Source organism: Schistocerca piceifrons, chromosome 2 (genome assembly GCF_021461385.2).
Source record: "Schistocerca piceifrons isolate TAMUIC-IGC-003096 chromosome 2, iqSchPice1.1, whole genome shotgun sequence".
Taxonomy (NCBI): domain Eukaryota; kingdom Metazoa; phylum Arthropoda; class Insecta; order Orthoptera; family Acrididae; genus Schistocerca; species Schistocerca piceifrons.
This window is the reverse complement of record NC_060139.1, coordinates 379,863,168-379,885,899: the sequence shown is the minus strand read 5'-3', so window position 1 is coordinate 379,885,899 and position 22,732 is coordinate 379,863,168. Positions and strand designations below refer to the sequence as shown.

At 40.6% G+C, this 22,732-nt stretch overlaps 1 protein-coding gene across 1 annotated transcript in view; it reads left to right on the top strand.

Moving 5' to 3' along the window:
* The window catches only part of LOC124777745 (threonine aspartase 1), a 54,498-nt gene that overhangs the window by 5,745 nt on the left and 26,021 nt on the right, over positions 1 to 22,732 (top strand). The window contains exon 3 of the mRNA XM_047253246.1: positions 3,412 to 3,683. Within this exon, the coding sequence (XP_047109202.1) occupies positions 3,412 to 3,683 (272 nt within the window). The remainder of the gene's footprint in view (positions 1 to 3,411; positions 3,684 to 22,732) is intronic.

Below are 22,732 nucleotides of genomic sequence, written 5' to 3'. Positions count from 1 at the left end.
GCGTCATCCGAAGAAATAAACAAAGTGCCAGGTGGAATGTTTTGAAGAATTTCTTCACATGCAGCTCTGTGACTTTCAAAATCTCTTTCACTTAATTCCTGGGTAACCATCATTTTGAAGGGGTGCATAAGAAGTTCTCTGTGAATAATTCTTCTTACACTCCTATCACATAATCCCAGGGCAGATGCATGTTTAAGTGCTGAACGCGCATTGATGATTGTTGCACAGATACTCTCACATGCGCCACATTTTCTGGTATTGTTGCAGTCTGAGGATGCCAAGTAGGTTTTCTTTTCAGTGCTGAAACTGTATTTCTACGTTTTCTATCTGCGACATGATCATGTCGGCCAAGTTCAAATCGTATCCTATCCGAAGTGCTCACTGAGTACTAATCACAGCAATTGCACAATGCTCACCAAGCTATGCCATGGCATACACTGAAAATGGCATGTACGCTGCTTTCAAACAAGACACACTCCACATCGGTATCCTCACTATAACTCGCATGCCGGCTAATCAAATGTGGGAGTTTTAGAGAGAGAGAGAGAGAGAGAGAGAGAGAGAGAGTGTGTGTGTGTGTGTGTGTGTGTGTGTGTGTGGAAAGCAAAGGTGTTTCAGAACACAGCATTATTTCAGTGTTGCAAATGATGATGATCTGAAGATGTCCGATTTGTCCTATTATTTGTTTATATTAGTGAGCACATAAATGCAAAGTTACTAAATCATGTCACATTATAAATGGGTTGTTTGAAAACATCCAACAATCCTGTCAGGAGAACACACTCTTTGAAGCATGCACCCAGAGTGTGTACATGAACGACTGTCACAAATTTGTTAAAGCAATTAAAAACAGTAATTCTTTTAACTAAAGAGATTTCCTGGCCTTATGTTAAGATCCTATGCTGCATCTTCTATGCCTTCTTACCGCATAGGGAGCAAGAAGTGATTAATTGCAGGCCAGTGGGATTCTTGAAGTAGTCAAGAGCATTAAACAGTAACATAACAGTCGTGTATAGGAGATGAGGTGAGAAAAATAGAAAAGTGTAGGTGTACAGACTACTGCTGTCACATTAGCAGACCAGGTGACCCTTAGTGCCTGATCAAGCACAAATTTCACACACAAAATTGGTAGTTACAGAAGAGTGTGTGTGTGTGTGTGTGTGTGTGTGTGTGTGTGTGTGTGTGTGTGTGTGGGGTGCTCTTCTATATTGTTCTGTCACCATTCTGTATTGGCTCTGCAGGCTTTCATACCATAATGAATCGGGGTATTTTTGTTGCATTTGATGTCAGATCCATTAATTGATGCAACAACATTTGGGTGGTCGAGTCAACGGTCTTTGTCACGTGAAACAATGCTATTGAGCTCAATTGATCTAATAGAGGAAGAGATACACAGTTCCACATACAGACACCAAAGAGATAACAACATCATGATGTATCACTGGTGAATGTTTTCAAGAATGATGTATGTTGTTGTTGTTGTTGTTGTGGTCTTCAGTCCTGAGGCTGGTTTGATGCTACTGTATCCTGTGCGAGCTTCATCATCTCCCAGTACCTACTGAAGCCTACATCCTTTAGAATCTGCTTAGTGTATTCATCTCTTGGTCTCCCTCTATGATTTTTACCCTCCACGCTGCCCTCCAATACTAAATTGGTGATCCCTCGAAGTCTCAGAACGTGTCCTACCAACCGATCCCTTCTTCTAGTCAAGTTGTGCCATGAGCCCCTCTTCTCCCCAATCCTATTCACTACCTCCACATTAGTTATGTGATCTACCCATCTGATCTTCAGAATTCTTCTGTAGTACTACATTTCGAAGCTTCTATTCTCTTCTTGTCTAAACTATTTATTGTCCACGTTTCACTTCCATACATGGCTACACCCCATGTATGTATCAAAAGGAAAAATTCAACTGATAAAACTAATAAATTGTGAGACAGGAATGTTGGCAACTGCTTACCTTCAGAACAAACATACAGTAAAATTGAAAGTATGAAAGTAACACACTGCTTGACTTCTGGAACTAATAGTTCCTTCTTTGGGGAGGAGGTGACATAGGTTGGGGAAGGTTTAAGAGATAGGGCAAGACACTCAGACACCAGGATGAGAGAGACTCATCTTTAGTAGATAGGTGAGCCCCTCTCATCATGGGTCTGAATGTCTTGCCCTTCCTTTCGCACCTATTCATCTACCCGTCAAAGGAAGGAACTATTTGTTTCAAAAGGTAGGTAGTGTGTCATATTTTCTTTTATTTGCGAATTATTTAGGCACAAAGGAGACGACTTACCGCAAGGCAGAAGTGCTGTGCCATTGATAGGTACACAAACAAAAGGTACAGTGCTTTGCTAGCTTTCAGAATGAACTTCCTTCTTCACACACACAACACACACACACACGTCTCCCTACACTGTGCTCAGTTGACTGAGCACACTCACTCACATTCACATGCCTGTCTCTCTACATTGTGCTCAGTTGACACTGTCAAAGCTCTGTACCTTTTGCTTGTGTACCTATCAATGGAACAACACTTATGCCTTTTAATGAGTTGTCTCCTTTATTCCTAAATAATTTGTAATTCTCAACCAGAACTTTTTGTACATTATTACTTTTATTTGTGTCCATCAGCAGTACTACACATTTTGCCTCCTGAAGGTATGTACTGGCTGCATTTCTATAAAAAAATTTGCAACCCTTTTTGCAGACAGAGTAAAGAGTGTTGTTGTTGATGTGTTTCAAAATGGAATTCCTCATCATGCTTGATGAAAGTTAGTAAGGTTATTTACTTGTTTAATTTAATTTGACTACTTAAGGGTAAATATGACAGCAGTGATCCACAAGCACTGAACTTCGGCCCTGAGGGCCTGTGTTTAATACCGGATAGGGATGCAGAGTTTCCTTTGTTTCAGCAGGACAGCACCGGGTCTACTCAGGCTGCTGCTTAATGAGTACTGGGAATATTTCCTGAGGGTAAAAGATTGGGCTTTCCACCCGCCCCCTCCTCACACTTCAGAAAAGAAAGGCTGTCCTCTGTCCGCCGTCAGACCAATATCCCAGTATCAGAGGCCTGTGCTACAGACTTAAATACCTTTACCTAAGCATACCCTCTCAATAACAAGCAAATATCTACTTACCATAGCATTTCATTGTGATCCTTTATTTTAGGAGTGCTTTGCCCCCACAGGGAGGGGGAAGGAACTGTTTCACAATTTAGATAACTCATATGTTTTTGTTTAATTTTCTGGCATGTTACGGAGGAAGATATTCTCTCCTAAGTATATCCCTTGTAACATTTGCACAACATATGAAGCTGTCTGAAGTTTGAAATGTACAACACATTTATTATTAGAGTGAAGTAATTTAATGTACATTTATGTTTCTGGACTTTCAACATGGTTGTTAATTTCTGTTTAGGCATTTCTGATGCTGGAGAGTGGAGCAAGTGCTGTCAATGCTTGCACAGAAGCTATTATGATTCTAGAAGACTCACCTCTTACAAATGCCGGGCTTGGATCGAACTGCACGTGGGATGGTGATGTCGAATGTGATGCTAGTGTGATGGATGGACATTCACTACAACAAGGAGCTGTTGGTGCTGTCAGTGGTGTAAAAAACCCTGTCTGTCTTGCACGCAACCTGTGTATGGAACGTAGTGAACGTTTGTCAATGGGGCTTATCCCACCAAGGTGATGCAAAGTTTTGATAAGATTTTTTGTGTATGTTTATTGCTTTCCAAGATCTTTGCATATATATTGCGATATAATTACAATTGACTAAACAATGGAAAATCTAGGATTGAATGTAACAATATTATGAAAAGGAAAGTTGCTACTCATGATATAGCAGAGGTGCTGAGTCACACACACACACACACACACACACACACACACACACACAGAGAGAGAGAGAGAGAGAGAGAGAGAGAGAGAGAGAGAGAGTGAGTCTGTCATCTATTGTTGATGAAGGTCTTACAGGTCGAAAGATTTATTTGTTACTTTTTGTTGTGCTTATCTGTGACTCAGCATCTCCGCTGTATGGTGAATTCCAGTTGACTGGTTTGCAAACATGTTGAGACATCACTCCCTTCCACCTGAACTTAGTCAGTGCCTTTGGTACAGGAATAGTGCATTGTTTCTTTCCTTGCCACAATAGAGGTTTATTTGATACTTGCCCAAAATGTGTTAACGAAGTGCTATGTGTGTACTAGGATTGGAGCAGGTTATAAAATAAAAGTGCAGTGTTTTACAACAGCATTACTTTATTTGGTCATGCAATAAAATACTATCATAAAAAAATATATTACTAAGGCACTGCTGAATAGCATCAGAACTTTGAAATAGAATCACGTTAAATCACCTAAAGCCGCTAAGTGTCACGTTGTCATTCTCAAGTTAGCATGAACACATCATATTGAGTGCATAAATGGAGGTATCTAAGTCTGAGATATTATCATGCAGATGGCGTAATATCTCTTTCAAGAATAATGTAGGTGATACCATGATAGAGATGATACGGAGTGGAGGCCATCACAACAACAACAACAACAACGACAACAACAACAATAACTATGATAATAGTAATATAATAACAACAATAATAATAATCACTCTATTCAGTATCAGATGATAAAAGGATATTTTTCTGAATTTGCCAGTTCATGAAAAGTCTGTATGTATTGTGCATACATTATTTTACAACATACTGTGATGTAGGTAGACACGTTCGCATAGCAATTTGCTTGTAGGTAATGTTTGGTTTGAAGGCAGAAAATATTATAACCTTTAATCACTAATAAATTGCGTGGATATACAGAAGTAGAACCAATAGCGGGTTACATGCTACTAACTCCGTATCTGTCATTCGACTGCCATGCCGTGACATGCGGTCGGCGCCGTTCATAGCCAGGTGGCGCTCCCGCGCTCGGCCGAGCTGCGGAGCGCCTCTATCGCTGTGTTCGCATTCTGACGTAGCGGCACTTTTAAATCTCGTGGCACTGTCACGACACTTTTCCCCCTTTGAAAAAAAAAAACACTCACTTCCTTGGAGACACGCACAGTGCGGAGACATCCATGGCCTCGTGGGAGGCCCTGAGAAGATCCCGCGGAGAAACACGAGAGTATGGTCGAAAATGTCCAGGACGGAAGCTTGCGCGTGGAACGTGCCTCCTGGACGAGATGATGGGTGAAAACTCCGGAGCAGCATCCATAGGTGTCGTGGACCTGGGGGTGTGCTCCAGCGAGATGGGTCCCGGAGAAGGCGGCGTCGCGACTGGGGCTGGTTCCGGCGTACTCGGAAGTGGGAGCGACGTCGGCTGCAGCAACACGCACGGAAGATCAGCAGCAGCGACAGGACTGGCTTCTCGGGCTGGTGGAGGCGAAAGAAGGGGCGGTGGCACCGGCGTGGCCACCTCTCGTGGGCGCATGTGGTCGTAATGGCGAACAACCATGCCGTCGTCCGTACGTATTTCACAAAGCCGGCGGCCGCGAAGAGCCTGGACCACCCCTGGAATCCATTTAGGGCGAGATCCATACCCTCGTGCCCACACGTTGGTGCCCACCGAGTATTTTCCCGCACGAGGGGACACAGTACAAGGCATGACAGGGTGAAGCAGGTGCAGTAGAGTGCGCGGTTGGCAGCCATGCAAAAGTTCAGCAGGGCTGCGATCACCCAGAGGCGTGAAGCGATAAGAATTCAGAAATTGCAACAGAGCGTCATCTGTGGAAAAATCACTAAGGAATTTTTTCATCTGGCTTTTGAAAGTGCGGACAAGGCGCTCGACCTCCCCATTCGATTGCGGATGGAAGGGCGGTGCTGTAACATGATGAATCCCTCGTCCAGTACAAAAATCACGGAAGGTCTGCGAAGAGAACTGAGGGCCATTGTCCGTGACAATCGTGGATGGAAGACCTTCTAGCACAAAGATTTTGGACAAAGCCAGCGTCGTCGCCACAGTGGTGGGCGACGGACATCGAACAACAAACGGAAAATTCGAGAAGGCGTCAATCAACAGTAGCCAATAAGTGCCGAGGAAGGGACCGGCAAAGTCAGCGTGCACCCGTTCCCACGGCTGCGCCGGATCAGGCCACGGAGAGGGCATTGTACAGGGTGCAGCCAGTTGTTGAGCACACTGACCACACGCAGCGACCATGTGGGCGATGTCCGAATCAATACCGGGCCAATAAACGTGCCTGCGGGCCAGGGACTTAGTCCGAGAAATCCCCCAATTGCCTTCATGCAATAGTTTGAGAACATCTTTGCGAAGAGAGGCTGGCACCACGACCCGTGGAGATGCACCATCCGTGGCCAGAAGAACAACACCCTCACGAACAGACAGACGAAGGCGCAAGGCATGGTAGTTGCGAAGGGGATCCGATGCCCGGCCCTTGGTCCTGTCCGACCAACCCCGTTGAACAAAACCGATCACCTGACGCAGGACTGGGTCCCGCGCAGTAGCCGACGCGACCTGTGACCCTGTAAGTGGAAAACCCTCGACCGCACAATGTTCTTCCTCATCAATGTGGAAACAGGGTAGTTCATCTCGATCGAAAACCGGGTCGGGGCCCATCGGCAAACGCGACAACGCGTCAGCGTTGGCGTGCTGGGCCGTGGGGCGATAGTGGATCTCATAGTGAAAACGAGACAAGTATAAGGCCCAACGTTGCAGGCGGTGAGCTGCCTTATCCGGAAGCGATGCCGAGGGGCTGAACAGAGAGACCAGCGGCTTGTGGTCGGTGATGAGGTGAAACTTAGAACCATACAAAAAAACACTGAACTTTTTTAGAGCATAAATGATAGCGAGCGCCTCCTTTTCGATTTTAGAGTAACGCCGTTGGGCATCGTTGAGGGTTTTTGAAGCGTAGGCGATGGGTCGTTCCGACCCATCCTCATACCGATGGGTGAGAACAGCCCCTAGGCCATACTGTGACGCATCAGTCGCCAGAACCAAGTGCTGACCCGGACGGAATTTGGCAAGACAATGCGCCGACTGCAAATGAGCCTTCAGGCGGACAAAAGCCTGCTCACACTCGTAGGACCAACAGAAAGGAACGTTTTTGCGTAACAGCTGATACAGAGGATGAGCTACCGCCACCGCGGATGGAATGAATTTGTGATAATAAGCAATCTTGCCTAGAAACGCCTGAAGTTCTTTGACCGTAGACGGCCGGGGTAGAGCGGTAATGGCCGCAACGTGCTGTCGTAGAGGACGTATACCCTCACGGGACAAGTGGAAACCAAGGTACACAATGGAGGGTTGGAAGAACTGTGACTTGTCCAGATTGCACTTCAACCCAGCTGAATGCAGAACCCGAAACAGTGAACGCAAATTGCGAAGGTTCTCCTCAGTGGAGGCCCCCGTGACGACAATGTCATCCAGGTAGTTGATGCAGCCGGGAACGGAAGCCGTGAGCTGTTCCAAAAACCGCTGAAAAATGGCCAGTGCGCTAGCGACGCCAAATGGTAACCGCTGGTACTGATACAACCCACAAGGAGTGTTGATGACGAGAAATTCCTTGGAAGATGCATCCAACGGCAACTGATGGTACGCCTCCGATAAGTCAAGTTTGGAAAAGAACTGGCCCCAGCGAGCTTGGTAAATAACTCCTCAGGACGGGGAAGAGGATAAGTGTCAATGAGGCTCTGAGCGGTGACAGTGGCTTTAAAATCACCAAACAATCGCAGACTCCTGTTAGGTTTAGAAACCACCACGATTGGTGATGCCCATTCGCTGGAGGTAACAGGAAGGAGAATCCCCGAAGCTGTTAACCTATCTATCTCAGCTTTGACAGGTGCACGCAACGCCACCGGAATAGGGCGTTCCCGGAAAAACGTAGGGCAAGCTGTAGGTTTAAGAGTAATGTGGGCTTCAAAATCCATGGCACGACCCAGACCAGCAGAGAACACGGACGAGAATTCAGAACACAATCCATCCAGCTGTTGATACGGAATATCCTCAGATATGAGGTGCACATCATCATCAATGGAGAACCCGAATAACTGGAAAGCATCATAACCGAACAGGTTTTCAGTGCCCGCATGATCCACCACATAAAACGTGAGGGGCCTAACAACAGACTTGTAGGCAGTGGAAGCATCAAACTGGCCAACGATAGGAATTTTCTGCTTATTATAAGTTCGTAGATTTCGCGTAACTGGAGACAAGGGAGGGGAGCCCAACTCCAAATACGTGCGAGAATTAATGAGAGTTACTGCAGAGCCAGTGTCCACTTGCATGCAAATGTCTTCATCCAGAACACGAACAGTAACAAACAACTTATTTGTTTGAGAAAGCACACAGTTAACATCCATGTCCGATGCCTCGTCCTCGTCGACAGGAAATTTAGGGGACTGACACACAGAAGCAATGTGGCCTTTTTTCCTACATGAATTACACGTGGCCCAACGTTTTGGACACGCGGCCCTGTCATGCTGTACGAAACAACGTGGACAAGAAGGAAGTGCGGAACGAACCTGCTTCTGTGGTTGCTGTTTTCGCTGCGAGCGTGGCGGCCCAACGCGACGTTGTTCACGTGAGTGAACCGCAGCCACATCGTCGTTCCCCTGTGAAACAGGCAAATTGTCCGCGTCGAAAGTGGTCTGTACGGCGCCTACATCACACAACGCGTCTATTTGCGCACCAGCAGCGTGAGACACCTCAAAAGACTGAGCGATGCTGAGAACTTCCGACAACGAGGGGTTTGGCAGTTGTAAGGCAAGTTGCCGAACTTCTTTATCAGGAGCAAGCCGTAGAATAGCGTCCCGAACCATTGAATCAGCATAAGACTCATGATGAGTGTCCGTGACAAACTGACATTTCTTACTCAGACCGTGTAGTTCCACCGCCCAAGCCCGGTAAGATTGATGTGGCTGTTTACGACACCGGTAGAATGCCACGCGGGCGGCCACGACGTGTTTTTTTTTTTCTGTAATAGTTAGACAATAAGTCACATATTTCCTGGAAGGACAGAGAGGCAGGTTCCCGCAGAGGGGCTAACTGAGATAGCAGCTGATAGATCCGTGGGGAAATCCAAGATAGAAATAACGACTTACACATAGCAGCGTCAACAACGCCGAAAGCCAAGAAGTGTTGCCGCAAACGCTTCTCATAATCCTCCCAGTCTTCAGCGGCCTCGTCGTAAGGAGGGAACGGAGGCGGAGAAGAGGAAGACAGACGATGAGTAAGCGACGTCGACAACGCCTGAATAGCAGCCGTCAGCTGTGTTTGTTGTTCGATGAGCGCTTGCAGAAGCTGTTCCATGTCTGCCCCGACACGAACACACAAACCCACAACGCAGGAAAAAAAATATCCCATCCTCGTCGCCAAAAAGTGTTATAATCTTTAATCGCTAATAAATTGCGTGGATATACAAAAGTAGAACCAATAGCGGGTTACATGCTACTAACTTCGTATCTGTTATTCGACTGCCGTGCCATGACATGCGGCCGGCGCCGTTCATAGCCAGGTGGCGCTCCCGCGCTCAGCCGAGCTGCGGAGCGCCTCTATCGCTGTGTTCGCGTACTGACGTAGCGGCACTTTTCAATCTCGTGGCACTGTCACAACAGAAAACATTTCAGCTTAGGAACTAACATTTATCGTACATTATTTGTTTAAGAAGTGATGAAAAGCAGAGAAACTGAATATTAAGTAATTATATTAAATAATTGTAAGGTTCATGTCTGAAGCCTGTGTAAAATTGTCTTTATTCTGTGCAAAGCTGATACTCATAACATTAGCAGTGTGGTTTATAACCAAGTTCTGTATCAGGGAGAGACATGACTGAACTCAGCTGTGCATTGGCAAAGACTCAATCCGGGATATAGTAGGTTTTTGTGGTACAGTGCCATTCTATGGCTGTGACAAGAAGAGAATTAGAATTTGTTTGGTGTCTGAAAACTGTGCACAGTCATTACATATGTGACTTACATTTCATATGTTGGTGTATTATAAATTATAGCACCTTCCTTATTTGGTAGTGTAGGAACTGGTGTGTGTTACTTGTATTTTACAGATTTAGGACTAGCATTATTTGAAAAGTTTATATAGTTTGAATTTCATGTCAAATGGATAAGGTGAATGCTGCCATTTTTAAGGCTGATTGTAGTGAAAAGAGCATGTTAAATACACTGTCTGATGAAAAGTATGTGGACACCTGTTAGTGGACATTAATATGGGGTGTGTCTACCGGGAATATGGAAGTGTTCAATTCCGCTCGTCTGCTTTGACCCAGGATGTCATCAATATGGCAGAAATGGCTATTGTAATCGTCTCCAATATGGCGCCTATGATATCACTGCATACACATGGCAACAAACACAAAAATATGTATAAATAAGACAGTAACATCTCCCTCCAAAAATACACTCAAACCGTGGGAAATTGGGGTTTTTAAGGAGGGGACAAGCTAAATATAACAGTAAAAAAACTCCACAATCCCAAAACACACAAGATGACGAACAAAAAAAAAAAAAAAAAATTACAAAATCTACATGAATTGGACACTTCCCTTGACCTATATAGGTCAACGGCAGCTGACGATACCAAAACACCAACGTCTACAGCAAAAACTACGGAAATTGGAATCAGACATTTCCCTTGACCACAGCTGATGGTACCAAAACACCTGTACGTACATATGAAAATAGGAATCGGTCACTTCCCTTGACCTATATAGGTCGACTATAACTACTGATATGAAAAAACCGAACAAGATGACATCTACAAACACAACCAACTCAAACTCTGCGCCGTAATGATGTCACACACAACAACACCCTTATGCAATGTGTCAAAGCAGACGGGTGGAATCGGACACTTCCGTTGGCCCATGTCCTTTATGATTGTTTGAAATCTGATGTGGACATTTTCAGTGAAGTGTCTGAATGTCTGTGAAGGAATGGCAGCCAATTTGTCCTCAAGAGCCGATATCAGAGAAAGTAATGGTGTTGGACACTTGTGTTTGGAGTGAAGTCGTCATTCTAACTTGTCCTAAAGTTGTTCCATGGATTTCAGGTCAGGACTCAAGGCAAGCCACTCCATTTCAGGAATGTTATTGTCCACAAACCATTGCCTCACATTTGTTGCTTTGACAAGTTACATTGTCATGGTGGTGGAATGTGAAGTGTCTGTTATTCATCTCATAACATACAGATGTAAGAGAGATATGTACTGATGTGCAAGAGATGCGTCAAGGTTACAATTCAGTAGTTGAAATTTTGTCACGCTTACAGTATTACTTGGTGATGGATTTACTTATTTAAAATTTGTCAAACTTACAATATTACTTACGGGGGAATTTATACAAGGTTCTTTCTAATGCTTTTGTATAATTTACATCCGCTGTAACTAGCATAAAGTTTTATTCGATTTTATGGACCCAGCTCAAAGTATAACTTCAGCCTTCATTAAATCTTAGTAGTAGGTCTTTCAATTAGAAAATCGTGCAACTTGCCTTTTAAAATATTTAGCTTCATGTTCATTATGTCGCACCCCTTTATTCTGTTGTGTTGTGGCTATATACTGAGGAGTCTGAGCAAACAATTTTAAGCAATGTGAGGTGAAAATAAAGTTTTCTTTCTGTCTTATATGAGTGTTCAAAAATTTTTTTTTTTTTTTTTTTTTTTAAAAAAATCAGCTCTGCTGCGTAGGAAAAGAATCACCTCAAAGGTGTATAAGGAGGGGACAGTTATTTTTTTAGGTCTTTAAATAATGGTCGACATGATGCCCATGGCTATGTTGTGCACGTGTTACAAATGATTCTTTTTTGTCACTTTAAAATTTGTGTAATGTTTCCTGGGTTTTCCCAAAAATTATGCCATATCTAATAACAGATTCAAAGTAGATTCTTGGTGTCCATATGAGTGGCACTATCTAAAATTTCCATTGCAAATGCAAGGCTGTTTAACTTATTTGATAGATATTCTATATTTGAATGCCAACTCAGGTTTCTCTTTAAGTTTATTCCTAGGCACCTGACTGTGTCAAGTTCTTCCATTTTTTGATTATTGTGAGTGATACAGATTTCATCAGTTTTTGACTGAACACATCATGTGGGTTTTCGAAATGTTTAGCCTTAAGCCGTTTAGATTAAACCACATTTCTGAGTCATTTAATGTATTCATGACACTCTGTGGTATATTGGCCGAATTTTCATTTTCAATTAGGGCAGAAGTATCATCTGCAAACAAGTTAGATGAGTATTTATATTGAGCGGCAGGACATTTACATAGAACAGGAATAAAATTGGTCCCTGGATTGAACCTTGAGGAACACCTTGTGACACAGTTTTCCACTCTGAGCAGTAATCTGCTCCATTTGATGTGATTATTGCCCTTGTTCCCTCTCCGTGAGACATGATTCAAACCATTTCAAAGCAGTATCCCAATTCCGTACCTGTTGAGTTTGAAAAGCAGCAGGGCATGGTTTACAGAGTCGAATGCTTTTGTGAGATCACAGAATATTCCTGCTACCTTAGCTTTCCTATCAGGTGATGAACTAATTTTTTCATGAACTTAATTATCGCATCTACATTGTTTTTACCTTGTTGGAAGCCAAATTGGTTTTGTAAAATGATATAATAATCTGTGATGATGCTTTATATCTCTAAGGCAGCAATTTTTTCGAATATTTTTGATATGACTTGTAGTATAGAAATGGGGCGATAATTTCCCATATCATCTTTCGAACCTTATCTAACCAATGGTTTTACTTCTGCATATTTCAAGAGATCAGTGAAGTACAAACAGTCATCATCCCTGAACTCTTCCTCTACTGTACAAGTACACAATGCTATAAAATGTGTTCATATCATTCTGTATTAAGTGTTCCCCTAAGTACAATAAGCCAATCACAACTGAACTGTAATAAACGCCTCCATATCGTAAAACTGTGTGTCCTCCGTACTTCACTGTTGGCACTACATGTGATGGCAGGTAACATATTTGAGGCATTCGCCTCGTACCGGATTACCACAGGGTATAGTGTGATTCATCGTTCCCAGTCACTCATTTTCAGTCGTGTACTGTTCAGTGGTCTTGCTATTTACACCACCACAAGCTTCACTTAACATTGACTACAGAAATCTGTGGTTTATGAGGGGCTGCTCAATGATTATATGCCATTCTTTTTAACTCCCTGTGGTTAGTCATTGTGCTACCTGGACTGCTGATAGCACTTTATAACTCACAAGTGATTCCTTCTGCTAATTTCATGTGATTGTTTACAACAACCCTCCACAATGCTCTAAGCTCCCTCTTGGATAGTACATTAGGTCTGCCTGTTCTTGGTTATTGCTGTTGCAGTTTCTTTGCATTTCCACTTTACAATCACATCGCCAACAGCCGACTTTGGCAGCCTCAGAAGGGTTGAAATATCTTTGATGGTCATATAGCATCCAATGACTAGTCCATGTTTGAAGTGATCAATGTCTTGTGACCAACCCATTCCACTATTACTGCTGCTCTGCTGACAACACAATACTTCCACCTTTCATTATACTGGTACATGGGCCTCTTGTGACATCTAGTGGTGAATTCTGCATTGCATAGGGTTGTCCATATGCTTTTGATCAGATTGTGTCCATGTTACAGTGTATAAAACTTTTGAACTATCCATATCTTTATCACCACCAAATGTATAACAGAAATAGAAAATAAGTTTCTATATCTCATTGCTGTATAGATTCTTCTTACAGGAACCAACAGCATTAGATTAACTTACCTGTGTCTGACCAGTAGCAGAATTGTTATGTAAGTCATCAGCCTCAAGGTTTGTTTGAAGCAGTTATACTTTCCTGTTGCTTGCTAGATATTCTTTTCATTTGAGCATAGCTGCTGCATCCTAGAGCACTGACAGTCCACCGCGTATACTCTTATCTATGCCTGCTATGTTATTCTTTCCGGCCACCATCCTTTCAATTACAGTTTTCAGAAATTATTTATCTTTTAATATGTGCCCAACCATTTTATTTCTCCAGTTAATATGTTCTAAATGATGCATGGGATGCTGGATGACAGTCCACTTGATCATCAGTAGCCTCTTATACTGGCATATTTCAAAGGCTTCTAACTGCTTAATTTCCATTTTCTAAGTTGTTCATGTTTCACACCAACACAGAGCTGTCCTCCAAACTTAGCTTTCTGTGAACATAAAACAGTTCCGCACAGGTTCCAGCAAATGATGGACTGGCTAAAAGAAATTACAGAAAAGAAGTGTTTGTAAAAAAGGTGAGATAATAGATGACACTGAGTGCTCCTATCAGTCTTAAACAGTAATTAAAAAGTGGCTCTGATTAAAGGTTTCAGAGAGAAGTGACGCTGGTGTTCTGCATTCCTGCCAGCAGAGGTAAACCAAATAAAAGTATAAATTGGATTGGGATAGGTTAATCCATTTAGATCTTGTTTACAATAAAACACAATTAATAGAGGAGGCAACAGTAGTGAGGAAAACAGAAATTATAGAGTTAAAGGACAGACCAGGGAGATTGTTGGGAATACAGGGTGGATCAAAAAGGACTTTACATATATGGAATGCTATAGAAATTTGTTAAGATAACATACAGAATCGGTAGATGTGTCATTTTGAAGCAAACAACTTCAAATTTTATTCACAAAGTGCTTCAGCACCCCATTCTACCACCAGGAGCACCAGTGCAGTGCACAGATAAAATGGCTACTTTCACTGTTACGGAGCATGCTCGCTGTTTGATTTCATGAAACAAACTCTGCAACAACTATTCAGCATAAATTTCACACTGAAAACGCTAAAGAACCTCCAGTCAGGCCTACAAGTTACAAATCGAATCTACACTGCTGTTGTACAAGTTACGCCCATTTTGCTGCAATGAGTGTGGGGAAAAATTACCGGTGGGATGTTTGCTGCAACACAGATGGTAGTTGCATCAAAACAAAATGACACTTAACACTTTCATGTGAAACTTGGGGTTGTTTGCTACAAAATGACACATGTACTGATTCTGTAAGTTATCTCAAGAAATTTCTATATCATTCCAGAGTTGTAAAGGCCTTTTTGATTCACTGTGTATAGGTGAGTTCTAATTACACTGACCTATGAATATATAATGCAATCAAAAAGTTGTGCACGTGAAAATTAATGTGTCTCTAAATAGGAATTACATTGGATTGCATTTGTTCAGTCGGCCACAGTAAGATAGCACCACAGGTATTACCAACAATAAACATTAATACCGATGTAACTGATATAGGTTACATGATTTCTGTATTATTGCACAGTTCATTCCTTGATAAATGCATCATTTTCCCAAAAGCAATGAGTATTCCTTTTTGAACCATATTGTGCCAGTCTTCACTATGCTTGTATTGCAGACACAATTCATAGGAAATATCCAGATGCCGCAGTGCAGTTCAGTAAAAATGAGATAAATCGCCCATTTCAAGGATTGTGGATCAGTTACATGTGAGAAGAGAACTGGAAGACTGATTGTTTTGATAGTTGCTAAACTGGCTGAGGTGAGGGATGTGTTGCTGTATTCAACTTCAAAATGTTTGGCCAATTTTTCAGTTTCTTAATTTCATACAACAGGGCTTTAAAAGTTAAGCAGAATTTAAAACTTCGTGCATATCATGTTCATAGTGTGCAGGAATAGAAAAGAAGAGTGTTTAGCATGCTGGTTTCAGTCATTTGTTGATATTCGTGGAACTGCAGAACTGGACCATGTTTATTTCTCTGAATAGGAGTGGTTTCTGTCAGTGGATACATGAATAGTTTTAACACAAGAACTTTGTCAACCAGAAAGGCACCTGCCTTTTGTGAAAACACATTGCACTGTCAGAAAATTGGAGTGTGATAAGTCGTGTTGTGTCTTAGCACAGAGGGCTCTAATGAAACAACTCATTTCTTGAGTGAATCTCTTGGTGATTGAATCATCCCTAAAGGAAAATGCCACCCCTCTTCCTCCCCCATGTTATACCGATTTAAAGTCTCCAGAATTCTGTTGGACTGTCTTAAAGTAAGAGTCTTTATAGACAGGCTGCTCATATTGGTGGAACTAAACATTAAAATAACAATGGGAATTAATAAAATCAGTGTCAATTTGCTATGCAGAGTAGTGTCACTCATAGTTAAAGGAGCTCATGCGTGCGGTACTGAACAGAGCAACCATTTTGAGTACACACACACACACACACACACACACACACACTCACACTCACACACTCTCTCTCTCTTGATTATTTTGTGATGTGTTGACCTTTTGATTACCTTGTACATACACAACTAACACTTACAGAATAATAATATAGGGAAATATAATAGTAAAAGAAAGACACAAATATACAATGAACAAAAACCGTAGTGCAATTCTTCTTTATTTGCAGGATTTCATTTAATGTGTTTGAGGTGAGGGATGTTTATTACTAATTTATGGCCCTCTTCTATGACCCTGCCACTCTGAGTCCATACATTTTCAAACCATACTGCAAGATGGTGATGGTTAACAATTTTAATCTTTCAAGTGTGAGTTCTTCCCTGGCAGTAATTTCAGTATTGGCACATTTTGTTTTCTGACTAAACACATCTTCTCTTTTTTTGGTATGACACAAATTTTATGTTATGGGCATAGGTTTCACAGCTCCCAGTTGTCTGCATCCTAATTCATGGCTTTTGGCAGTATCACCTGTATACCAGCATTCTCATGTGCAGTCATTACAAACAAATCATTGGTGTTTATCAGATCTCTCTTTGCCGCCTCAAACAAGAGCAAGCTATCCTTATCTGATATTGATCTGTTTCAGCAGTGACAGTCAGCAATTTATTTCCTAAATCAACAGACCTCTTTTAAATTCAGAGAAACACTTCCTTAGAAATCAAACTTCAGCAATAATGTGTCTGATTGTTCTTGAATTTTGTCACAACTGCAGCAGTTGCCACACTTGTATACCTGTACAATGTCCAGAACCAAGATGCTACCTGCCACTGGTGGCTTTGTGTCTGCATTACCATATGTCATATTCAGAAATCTGCTATGTTCAATTTCAAAATGAACTGTTACAGTTCTTTCCATATTTTACTATTTTCTAGTTTTTTTCCATAAATTATAATGATGTATTTGGCCTGATGCATGTTGTTGGTATTTACACAGTTGTCATCCCATGTGAAATCAATCAATGGTCTGGTTCTTGACTTCTCAGATTTTGATAATTTTTGTACACTGATATTCATTTTTATCTACATGAAAAATTCTAAATTAAAATTTCTTGTCCTTTCATTTTTGAGTTATTAATTTTTAAAGTTTCCAAAATTGTATGATTCTTTTGTCAAGTTTTGAAACCTTACAGAGACCATATGTAAAAAAAAAAGAAACTGTAGGTCATATAGACTTAACAGACCTAAAATTAATACAATTTTATTTAGTTTATTATAAGTTTTAAAAATATACAGTAATTGATAATATTCTCTAAAGTGCTGAATTTTTCCAAACAAAATGTGTTTTTAATTTTTAAAATTTCTAATTCAAGTATTTTTTGACAAAATGATATAACAATGGGAACATATTACAATAAATTTTATTGTACTGGTAAACACAGGATACTGGGTGCAGTCTATATGACTTCAGACTTATAACCAAGTTGCAAGGGAAAACTTAAATGTCAACAATGAAATAAAGTCATTATCATTTTTTATTTGGTGACAATTTATTACATTATTAGATTTATATTTAAATTCAGATTTTACGTTCCCCATTTTTAACAGTGGAAACAATTTTAACACAGACCATAGCAACAGATGCTCTATAAAGCATATGAGCAATTTACTTAACTGTACCTTTAATATACACACACATTAATATTATCAATTAAACATTGGTGTTGCTGTTACTGAATGTTATTGTTTGAATTCTCTGCAATGTGAAATTTTCTAGTGTTCTTCAGCAAACGTTATGGTCATCCAATCACAATCTTATTACAAACTAAGATAGTATAATTTATTGCAGTCTTCTTTTAAACAACATAGTCTTGTCCTCTCAAGTAATAATGGCGTATTACTAATATAAAAACACATTTTTTCCCCAATACAATCTGATAAGCCTTTCACATCTCTCCAGCTGATAGTTCATGTGTTCTTCCAGCAGCAGTACTGGGGCTTAGTTTTAAAAGTATGACTTTATTTCTGTAACAGTCCATTTATCTATAATTCTTGACTATGAAAAAGAAGGAGCTTGTTCACAAAGCTGCACAAATACAAGGTTTACTATTTCTTTCACATCTCTTGATAGCACAGAAGTCATCCACCATTTGTTGTCACAAGCACAATCAACAAATCCTATATCTGTTCAAAAGCATTTCATCTGCATCAGGATCCACTTGAATTTTATGAGCATCAGAATCCTTAAAATGAGAAACACCATTGGTTTAACTTTGCTTATAGGAATAAATACATTATTGCATTAAATGCTTACGAGCCTCTGTTACTGTTACAGCCTCGCAAAATTATTCTGCCGAACTTCTTTATTTCTGCTGCTTGTTCATCATTTGTGACTGATGAAATATTTTTCTTTAACCTTGTCAGATAATTGGAAGAGAGTTAATATTTGAAATGTGTCATGCTTCCATAGCAGATGAACATGAATGATAAGAAAACCATAATTTATTAAGGGGGCATTCCATGTCAATTCAACCAATTTGAGAAAATGTTCCAGGTGATAGTCTCAGATTTGGCTGAAATTTAGCACACCAATGCTACCAAGTGTGGAACACTCATGTACAAAATTTTAAGTTCCCCTGCCAATTAGTTCCAGAATTATGGCTTGTGAAAGAAGGTGGCGTGACCCGGAAATTGCAACCCGCATCTGGCAATCTATCTTCAGACCCAACTTCAGGTCTCAATAACTTTAGAACTATTCCGTACAGTCCAGTGAAATTTTTGCAACCCAGTAACATCCACTTAGAGAACCCACTCTATGAATCAAAATACCAAAACATATTTCTGAGGGAAAATAAAAAATTCGAAAATGTGATTAAAAAATGGAATACGTTAAAAGGTACATACTGTAGGTGATCTCTATGCCAAATATAATTCACTCAAAAAGGGTATAATTTTTTTGTGGTAAGCTTAATGTGGCCTAAACACACACAGAACTCATCTTGCCCATATCAGTCACACAAACAGAGTTACAAGCATACAAAAATACAAAAATTTGAAAAATTACCCAAAAAACACGGATTTTCTAAGTGTGGTAGCACAAAAGAGACAAGTGATATCCAAGCCAAATTTCAAACACTGCATAAGTAGACCATAATATAATATGTGGCAAAATTTCAACATGTTATTGCAAGGCATTTGTGTACAATAAAAGTTGACAGAGATGTATTTGGTTATGTTTCTTTTAACACGATTTAGAAATTAATAGTGATGATGCAGACAGCTTGTTTCAGATAAAGCTGCAGCAATTGTTGGGAACCATTAGGCATCAGAAAGTTGAACAATAGTAGTTTTCAGGGACAGAATGAGTCATTGTTAGGCAGGAACAACAAAGGAAACAAACAACAATTACAGGTTACTCATGTTTTTAAGATTCTAGTTCAGACTAGTCAGTACTGTTGTGGAAAGTCAGTATGGAGGCAGAAGAATTTACTAGTGGTGCTTTTGTTGAAACAAGTTGCAGTATTGGTAGAGCACAAGCATTTGAATGTCATAAAACATATGGAACAAAACGTGGCATTTGCTTTGTACTGTATGATCTGGATGAATCAGACCAAGATCTGTTGCTATGGAGATCCGGGATACACTCTGTAGGCACAAGAAATTCAGTTCCAGGAAGCTTTAGTGTTTGTTATCATCATGTGAAAGTGTTTTTGGATAAGTATTCTTTCCTACAAAGAAGTTGTTTTGATCCATTTCAGATTCATAAGATGACAGAAGTGTAGCCTCAGAGAAATTGATATAAAATCAGTATTGAAAGTGAATCAGTGCATGGGACTTAACATGAAACCAGGACAAAAGTTATGTTCCAGGCGTGTTACACTGCTAAAAAATGAATATTCTGATAATTTATATGACAGTGATGAAGGGTATCAGCCACCTACAACCACAGTGGATGAGCAATTAAATACTTCAGTGACTGCTCTTGGTTTGTCTCCCATGAATACACACAAAGTTCGGAAAAGAGACAGGCCCAGATATGGTAGAAGAAAACTACAAGAAGCTCAAATGGATTTAAAACACAAAATAGCTGACACACTAATGGTGGAAGAGGAAGAACTATCTGCTCCAAAGGAACATAAATCATGCCAGAAATGCTCTGATTTGGGCAAAATTGTGCATGATTTGAAAGAAAAATGTGCCATATCCACACGCCAGAAAAAAGTAGCTATTCTTACCCTTGCACCTTACAGCTGGTCTATTGACTACATTGCAAAGGAATTCAATGTTTTACATATATGGTAAAGCAAGCTAGGAAAAGAAAAGCAACCCAAGGAGTGCTTCCACAACTTCAGCAGGCTCAGGGTAAGCAATTGAGTTCAGAAATAAAGGTGCCAGTGTCAGAGTTTTATAAAAATAATGACTACAGCCGAATAATGCCTGGAAAAAAAAGACTACGTAACGGTGAAAATGGGAAATGTACGTGTACAGGTGCAAAAAAGACAATTGCCATGCAACATATCAGAACTATAAGTAGAATTCAAGGAAAAGTATCCCAATACCAAAGTAGGTTTATCATCTTTTATCAATCTTCGGCCAAAATGGGTTGTGCCTGTAAGTGCAAGGGGCACAAACAATGTTTGTGTATGTGAAACCCATCAAAATGCTAAGCTGATGTTTGCTGCTATAAAGGATTCTGGTCTGGATTAGAAACGTGCAATGAAGTTGCTAGTGTGTGACATCAGTTCCTACCAGTGCATGATACACAGGTGTGAAAAATGTGCTGGTAAGGCAAATCTTGCAGAACACATGAATAACAAACTGTATGGTAAACTCCTTATGGATGACAATGAACTTGTTTCTTATAAACGATGGACACACATGGGTTGCACAAGTCTTGAAACAAAGAAAAGTACAGTGGAAGATTTTGTTGAAATGTGTTGTCAAAAAATGGACAAACTGACCACACACAGCTTCACAGCAACAGCACAATCGGCTTATCTCCAGTTTTGTAAGGATAATTTGAAACAAGATGAAATTATAGTAATACTAGATTTTTCTGAAAATTATGCATTTATAGTCCAAGATGCTATCCATGGATATCATTGGGACAACAGTCAAGCAACTCTCCAGCCATTTGCGATTTACTATAGAGGTGAATCAGGTGATGTGTCTATCATGAACCTGGGCGTATTTAGTGACTGTTTAATTCATGATGCCATTGCAGTTCATGCCCACATTCGCACTGTCATGGCATATGTGAAAAACAAGCTGCCTCACATACATTTTGCAAATTACTTTAGTGATGGGGCAGATAGTCAGTACAAAAACTGTAAAAATCTCAAAAAGTTATGCATGCATTACCATGATATTCAGATTCACACAGAATGGAATTTTTTCGCAACAAGTCATGGTAAAAATGTATGTGATGGTATTGGTGCTACCATTAAGCGCATGGCATCACGAGCTAGTCTGCAGCACCCTACAGAAGGTCACATTCTAACACCTCTTCAATTATTTACCTGGGTACCGGAAAATATCTCTGGCACACAATCATTCTGTGTTTCGAAAGATGAGGTGAAATCAGCCGAAGAGTTGCTAAAAAGCAGACAAGAACACGTTGCAGGCACAAGGAGCCATCATCACTTCTCTCCAGCAGACTCTGACAATGTGCAGATGGGCAGACTGTCCGGTTATAACTATAGGTTCATGCACAACATGTGTCTTCACAGTGTGTCTGACTCAGGATTCAGAAGCAAAAGTAGCAACATACAACCAGGTTGCTATGTTATTGCTGTTTATGATGAGAAATGGTACTTAGGATATGTTGCAGAGTGCTGTGAAGCAGAAGGTGATGTATTTGTGAACTTAATGGCACCAGCAGGACCAGCAAGATCATTTCATTGGCCACATTTGGCAGACAGGTGTTGGATTCCTTTTGAACATATTCTTATGACAGTTCCAGTTCCTACCACAATGTCAGGAAGACAGTACAATTTGCCACTCAATGTACAGAGTACAGTAGCTAAAGTGTGGGAGAGCTTCTGTTCGAAGCACAATTGACTGGTTTTTAGCAGTTAAGGTGCAGTAAACGTTAATGATAGGTTGTGTTAATCTGCCTATATGTTATTGCTTAGTGATTAAACAGTTGTGGGAGAGGATAAGAAGAGGCAGAACAGTTTACAATACGTTTTTACAAAATTATGTTGTGGAACAATGGCCACATCACCAAATACATCTGTCAACTTCCATTGTACACAGATGTCTTGCAATAACATGCTGAAATTTTTAGATATCTATCATTATGGTCTGCTTATGCAGTGTGTGAAATTTGGCTTGGATACCACTTGTCCCTTTTGTGCTACCACACTTCGAAAATCCATGTTTTTCAGGTAATTTTTTGTATTTTCGTGTGCATGTAACTCAGTTTTTGTGACTGATATGGGCATGATGAGTTCTGTGTGTGTTTAGACCACATTAAGCTTACAAAAAAAAAAAAAAAAAATTATAGTCTTTTTGAGTGAATTATATTTGGCATAGAGGGCACCTACAGTATGTGCCTTTTAACGTATTACATTTTTTTAATCACATTTTGGAATATTTTATTTTCTCTCAGAAATA